Source organism: Coturnix japonica, chromosome 28 (genome assembly GCF_054131305.1).
Source record: "Coturnix japonica strain WE chromosome 28, WE-NBRP24, whole genome shotgun sequence".
Classification (NCBI taxonomy): Eukaryota; Metazoa; Chordata; class Aves; order Galliformes; family Phasianidae; genus Coturnix; species Coturnix japonica.
The window spans coordinates 4,536,846-4,543,580 of record NC_140690.1 but is presented as its reverse complement, the minus strand read 5'-3'; the positions used below and the strand labels follow the sequence as shown (position 1 = coordinate 4,543,580).

At 52.3% G+C, this 6,735-nt stretch overlaps 1 protein-coding gene across 2 annotated transcripts; it reads left to right on the top strand.

Annotated features, from left to right (window-relative positions):
- Positions 1-2,556: 2,556 nt before the first annotated feature.
- On the top strand, positions 2,557-6,206 carry LOC146756113 (uncharacterized). 2 transcript variants are annotated; one of them, XM_085524927.1, is made up of 6 exons: positions 2,557-3,173; positions 3,596-3,667; positions 3,759-3,860; positions 4,562-4,705; positions 5,230-5,371; positions 5,557-6,206. In XM_085524927.1, the coding sequence occupies exons 1-6, from the start codon at positions 3,146-3,148 to the stop codon at positions 5,651-5,653; spliced, it is 585 nt and encodes a 194-aa protein (XP_085381053.1). In that variant the 5' UTR covers positions 2,557-3,145; the 3' UTR covers positions 5,654-6,206. The 2 variants fall into 2 exon arrangements, with proteins under 2 accessions (XP_085381053.1, XP_085381055.1); XM_085524929.1 differs by lacking the exons at positions 4,562-4,705; positions 5,230-5,371; positions 5,557-6,206 and adding an exon at positions 4,001-4,435 and having other exon boundaries at positions 2,560-3,173.
- Positions 6,207-6,735: the final 529 nt, after the last annotated feature.

Below are 6,735 nucleotides of genomic sequence, written 5' to 3'. Positions count from 1 at the left end.
TAGGATACAGCCAGGGGATGGGGTCCTAATAAAAACTTGGAAAGAAGCTACACTAACACCACAAGGGGAAGGTCCCTATGTTGTTTTATTTACTGCAGAAACAGCTATTCGAACCGCAGAGAGAGGATGGACTCATGCCAGCCGTGTTAAAGGACCCATTGGTGACGAGAAGTGGGAGGTAGCTCCTGGGAGTGACGACTTGAAACTCACACTGCGACAAGCCCAATGGGTATTCCAGGTAAAGGCTTCCCCTGAAGAACACTACTGCTGCTGAGAAGAACTAAAAAAACCCCTCGTAGCTGGTTGCAACCCAGTTGACGAGTGAGGCAGAGGAGTGAATTGTGGAGAAAGATGGGCCTTAGGGGTATCCATTGGTACTTGGGGATTCTCACAGTGATCACATTTTGTATAGCAGCACAACGCCACCCACACCAAGCTTCCTTACATCCCTGTGTGACCTGGTACCTATACAGCCCAGTCTAAACCAAAAGGGTTACTATTTTTGCCTAAGCTCAAACCCAGGGAGGGGATACTGTAACCACCCAGGCTCATATTACTGTGCCTATTAGGGATGTGAAACTATTGCCTCAGATTGGGCACCTGGGGCTGGGCAGGATAAATATCTACAAGCAGGGCATGGACCCTATGGGTGCACACCTCCTAACCGAAACCCACAGTTGGGAAGATGGGCTGTGTGGGATTAAAGACAGAGAGAGAGAGAGAAACATCTGCCAGCAACTATGGATATGTGTAACAAATCCAGATAACCCAGTGTGGCTGTTAGGGAAAATATGGGGTGTAAGTGACTTGCGGAATCAAACTCTATAACACATAGATGGGTTATAAAGCAGGTATGTTTATTCCAGCGCTGGGTGCAAGGGGGATAGCTCCACCAGACTTGCACACGGACTTGTAAAATCGTGACACAGATATAGGTACATCTCATACATAGTCAATGATTTCTCAGAATTCTGATACATATTCAGTAGTTGTTTAGCATGCAGACCCCCTCTTGTTCTTATCAGGGGGATGCAACTCCTCTTCTGGTATTTACAACGTCTATTCTCCTCCTTGCCTGATGTCTTCCGTGAGGTCTCACTCCTTATCTGCATCCTTCCTGCTCTCCCAGACCCCTTGTTTCCTTAAAACAAAGAGGGAAGGAAGGGAGGGGTGCTCTGGGGGGGGAATGGGAGGGGTGGAGGAGGGTTGATGTCAGACTGTGAAATCAATTTTTTTAATCTTAATTCTGCTTCAGAAACAACATCTGATTCCCACAATCTCTGCTTGGTATTTTGTCTTTTGATGCAAACATGTAAGCCCCATTGGTGCCTGGTTCAGCAGTTCAGCTTCCTTTGCGCCCTTTGCCTGGTTGTAGGGAAGGTGGCAGGCTCTGTTTCAATGAGGGTGTTGTATGGACACAGTATTTATCGCCATGTATCCAAAGGTGCAACAGTTTCTGGAGACCTGTGTGGGATCCTATAGGTGTTGGTTCTCTCGCCACCAAGCATCCAGTTGCCAGCAGTGGGTGAGTTCACTGGGACTTTGGGGATGGGAGGTGCCAACTAGCAAGCCTTCAATATCTGCTACTAAAATCAGGCTTGGAAGCACGTTACTCGTGGGAAATACACTTGGTGCAGGAAAGGGGATTTCCTTAGCCATCAAAAAAAGATGAAACTGCAGATCTATCAACAAAAATGTAAGCACGTGACACTTGACTTGGCGGGTCTGTGGGAAGGTCAGCTTCTCTGTGTTTGTATTTCAGCCATCATCCTCCACACTGGAGAGGATTTATCCGCTTGGCTTGCTTAATTGCAGCACGTTTCACACGCGTGGATAACCTGTGCATATTGCGTCACTACCTCTGTGGCCTGAGGTGGTGCACCAGGCTGGAAATAATGCCTTCTTGGGGTTGTTGAAGCTCTGCAAAAGTTTGCCAAGCAAAGTTGTGGATGCTCCATCCCTGGAGGTGTTCAAGGCCAGGCTGGATGGAGCTCTGGGCAGCAAGACTCTGTGGGTGGCATCTCTGCCCGAGGCAGTGGGGCTGGGGTTCTGAGTTCTTCACTGTCCCTTGCAAGCCAAGCCATTCTATGATTCTGCATTTCTATTATGTAAGCACCAGCCCCACACAGCCCTGGTGCAGTGCATCACAAGAGCAGCAGCCTGCGGGGAGCCACCACCCGGAATCACAGAGATGTGAGGTCACAATGCCCCATCCTATGACTGTGCTGAGCTGCGTCATGAGCTCACAAGGCCTGGCTGCAGGCTTGGCTCAGTGCGACACTCACTGTGGCTGCAGCGGTGGTGTTGGAAGCGTGGTGCAAGTGTGGGGGCGGCCATGGACCCTGCCCGCCTTGTCCTCTTCCTCCTATTGGTGGCCATGAGTTTTCATGAGAGCTGTGCTGCTCCATGGCGAGCACGGGGAGCAGGTGAGTGGGTAGAGATGGGACCCAAACTGAGCAGCGCTGGGAGCAAGAAGTCAGGCTGTGTCCCCACGGCCCTGTAGTACACTCGCCTGGGGCCTGCCTTCCATGGGGGTGTTGCTGGGTAGGGGGTGATGGGCAGCACTGCAGGAGCCGGGCAAGAGCCCGTGGCTGCGCTGCTCCCCAGGGCTGGCTCCAGCCATGCCAGGCTGTAGCTCTGCTAATTGCTGGCTGCAGCACAGCCTTCGTCCTGGGAGATGCCCGGGGAGAGTTCAGAAGAGGCGTGCTGGGCGTGCATGAGCAATGCTTCAGGCTCATGGCACTCCCCAGTTTCCAAGCCAGAGCCCCAGTCCACAGCCCAGGGGAAGAGACAGGTGTGCTTTCCTCCAGTGCCTCAGTGTGACCTTGCTGTCCATCAGAGGCCTCCCAGTAAGAAAGCCCTGGGGGGCTGCATCTTCTTCCACGTAATCTGTGAGAGATGTGGCACGTGGCCCGGAGAGAGCACTGCATACGCTGCCAGGTGCCAGCCTATGGGTCATCCCGTCCACCCTGCAACTTTGGAAATCATGACCTGAGTTATTCTCCCATGCCCCACATCCAGTTACTGAGGGAGAAGTAGATCACACCATATAGTGTATATAAGTGGGAACTTCTCTCATCTGTTCTTGATTCTAGATGATGAGCTTCGTGCTCCCTTTCCGGATGCTCCTTTGGATCCGGACTTCATGCCTGTGCCTGGGGGACAACCCAGGGGTAAGTTGTGAGTGTCTGTTTCCTTGGAGGCTGAAACGTTCATGCTCTCATGGTTTACCTGGGTGCAATTTTACTGGAGATCCTCTCCAGGTCTTCCAAGCCTGTTTGTGCTCGGAAGGGTTTGCACAGATGAGCCATGAGTATTTTTTCTCTCGGAGAGCTGCCACTTTTCAGTGGGAAGGTTACCGCTGCCCCTCTGCAGCTGAGGGAGCCCAGACCTTTGTATTCGGGCTGTGGCATTCCCCAACCACCGCCAGACCCTACAGGTCACTCAGGGAAAAGGAGGCCCCCACATGTGCCGGAAGCTCTCCTCACCTGTGTCTGATCACACTTGTGTCTGCAGGCCCTGTCCCCTGTACGCTCTGCTACTCGGTTGATGCTGTAGTGTGTGACTAAAACTTTTCATGGGTCTTTGGTTGCAGAAGTGCCCCCAGTGTGGGCCTTGCCCGGTCATCGGTTTCCTCCTGTGCTGGAGCCCAGCTGGAATCCCAGCAGTGAGTACTCTGTCTTCACTGACTTGGCTGACTCGCCGCTGATCTTCAGATCTTCATGCACATGATATTTAACTTCATACATTATGTTAAGGTCCGGAAAGAGAAGAGGATGAATCCAAACGAGGAAAATACTCTCAGGGCTCATCCCGTCTCCTGAAGCGACTGCTGAAGGAAATGGAGAAGGCAGAGCGTGGTGGGTATACTTCAGTCTGTTCACTGTGGGACCTGGGAAGCTGAGGTGTGATATACAGGTGTGGGCAGGCTGTAGCCTGCACAGCAGGAAGGGATGGGTCAGAGCCGTGCTGCAGCCGTGTTCCATGTATCACCTTGCAGGTGCTGTCAAGCACCAGAGCTGGTCTGCTGCCAGATGGTCTGCATCCAGCCAAGACCCAGAGGCAGCTGCTCCCCCAGCACAACCATTACTTGTCAGAGCTGCTTTGTGCAGTCGTTGGCACCCAGATGGCAGCAAGTGGCAAGCGCTGTGCTTCTGTTCATCCAAAGCCCTCCGTGCAGCTGAGCAAGTTCAAGGCAGGAGGAGCATCCCGAGCAGGGTTGGCTGCCTTTGCTAATGCTGGAAATGAGGTGGAGATGCTAATTCTGAAGGCTTGGACTGTGTGTTAGTGCTTGGATTTCAGCCTGCAGCTACCTGGCTGTGAAAGGCTGGTGACAGCACAGTATGTGAGGGCCTTGCACAGGAGCTGATTCCTCAAGAGGTGTGAGGGAGTCAGCATTGTCCAATAGCTGGGAGGGCCCAAATGCCCTTGGGTAACAGAGGGGCTCACAGTGTACTTGGGGGGGGGCCCTGGACTTTACCTGAGTTCGGGATTGGAGAAGCTCAGTTTTTGATGAGGGCACGTGACATCCCAATCCTACTACCCTGCTTTCTTTCTAAAGGAACGGACCAACAAAGTGAGCCGGATGCACTGCAGGAAGGTGGATATCCCACACTGCCCGTCCCGGATGCACTGCAGGAAGGTGGATATCCCACACTGCCTGTCCCGGACAGAGGAATGCAGGCAGCACCAACCGGCATGCCAGGTAATTTCTGTCCTATGATCATACGGTGTCACGAACCAGAGTCACTGCGTGCCTGCAGGCTCTTGCTGCCAGCTCTTGCACACCAGGTCAGCAGCCAGACCTGAGCGTGTGAGCATAGAGCACATGTAAAAGAAGCAGGAGTGTTTCTCCCCTGTGCTGGCTCTGGCTGTGCCCTGTGCTGGCTGAAGCCTGACCTTCAGCCTGGGGGGCGTCCCACAGGAGAGCTCAGGACACGCATGCCGGGAAAAGCGTGAGGGATTCTGCTCTGTAGCTCTCCCCACGGACCAAGCCCAGACCCCAGAGTACAGCCACAGCTCTCGGCCCAGAGGAGGACACAGGTAGTGCCTGTGCAGCCTCTCTGTACCCAACGAGAGGTGGAAGCAATCCTTCTTGTCCTCCGGTGCTTCGGCACCAGAGATGGAGGCACCCACTGACAAAATGACCTCTTGGGTCCATGAAACACACTGAGAGATTATCTGTAGCGCAGCTGAAGGTAACGTGGGACATTGTCTCATTTTTTCCAGGGATGAACACAGGCAAAAGCACAGAGGCTGCTGCTCACACATCTGTGCGGAAGCGCCACATTCCGGTGACGGTCTCAGCGATGCTGCTGCCTGCGCTGGTGCTGGCCGTTGGTGTTGGGATATGGGTGCTCAAAGACTACCTGTGAGTTGGCCTTTCCCCAGAACACCTTATTGCTGCATTTGGCAATGAAGCATTTGTGGTGCCAGGATCCTGGACGGCCAAATCAGCCGCTGGCAGTACACTGCCAGGACTTAGGTTGCAAAGTCTTTCAAGTTTCCCCTTATTTCCTGTCACTGAGTAGTGCTTTCTGAAACTCATTCTCACAGAGCACGCAAGAGGGAAAAGAGAGCAGCAGAAGCAGCAGATGGAGCTGGGGAAGGCAACGAGACAGATTCTGACCGAGTCAAACAGGAATCTCCGTAATAGCGCCAGTCCGTTCCATTCTGCCATTGAAGAGGCCCGAAGTCTTCAAGATCATCTGGAAGACCAGGAGCTTGAACTGAAAGCCATGAAAGAGATCCTTGGGAACAGTCCTGAGTGCTGCCTTCTGTCAGAGGATGGCCCTGAATGTGAGAGCAGAGCTTTTGTCCTTCATCCTGCATTCTCCAGGACAGGTATAACCAGCAGTTTGAAGATTCTTAGCTCGACACAGCTACATTCCTGTTGAGGGTCCTAATGAGGACCCAGAAAACGAGCTTCCTCTGACTGCCGGACAAAACGTAATGTCTTTGGAGATGTGGGTGAGAATGGCTGGTTTCAGGGAGAGCTGACAGATGGCACAAGAGGACTGGTCCCTTCCAATTGCATTGCTCCATCTGCAAGACTACCATTGCTCCACTCAATGGAACAACTCGATGTTGAGCAGAATGTGGTTGAGCTCCTTCGGGAACTCTCTGAGGCGACTGACAGCGGAACTGCATAGCTTTATTGTATATTAAAAACAACCAAACAACTGTCCCCTCCCTCTCCCTTCCCCTCGCACCCCTCCACCCCTCCCCCTCTCCCCCCCCCACCCCCCCCTCAAAAAAAAAAAAGACAAAAAAAACAAAAATAAACCCTAAAAAACCAACAAAAAACAACCCACCAAAACCAATTAAAATCTCAATGCTGTTCTTTTTCTGGGATACACTGAGGTGACGCTTCTTCTAGCTTAGACTTTGCAATGAGTTTGTGTCACGGAGTTCTCTCTGGAGCTCACTCGGTGACAGTGGGAACAAACCCAGGGAGAGAAGGAACAAAGAACCTCCCCTCTCTAACAGCGCGGTGCGGCGCGGCCGAGAGGGGAAGGGAAGGGAGATTGTGAATGGGTCTAGGAGGGAAAAAATGAAAAAAAACCAACGATCTGAGAATGAACAGCAGTTTAACGAACCCAGTGACACTAAACAACAACGATGTTGCAGAACGGCGGGAGAAAAGCAGACAATCACACCTGTCATTGACATGATCAGCGAATCTCGTTTATTCCTTGGCTGCGTGTACCTTTATAATACGGATAATTAGCTCAT

Bases quoted from the DNA above. Each gene is read 5' to 3' on its own strand.
- LOC146756113 (XM_085524927.1), top strand. From the start codon at position 3,146: ATGCCTGTGCCTGGGGGACAACCCAGGG. The intron at 3,861-4,561 runs GTGGGTATACTT...TTCTTTCTAAAG, and splicing joins AATGGAGAAGGCAGAGCGTG to GAACGGACCAACAAAGTGAG. The intron at 4,706-5,229 runs GTAATTTCTGTC...CATTTTTTCCAG, and splicing joins AGCACCAACCGGCATGCCAG to GGATGAACACAGGCAAAAGC.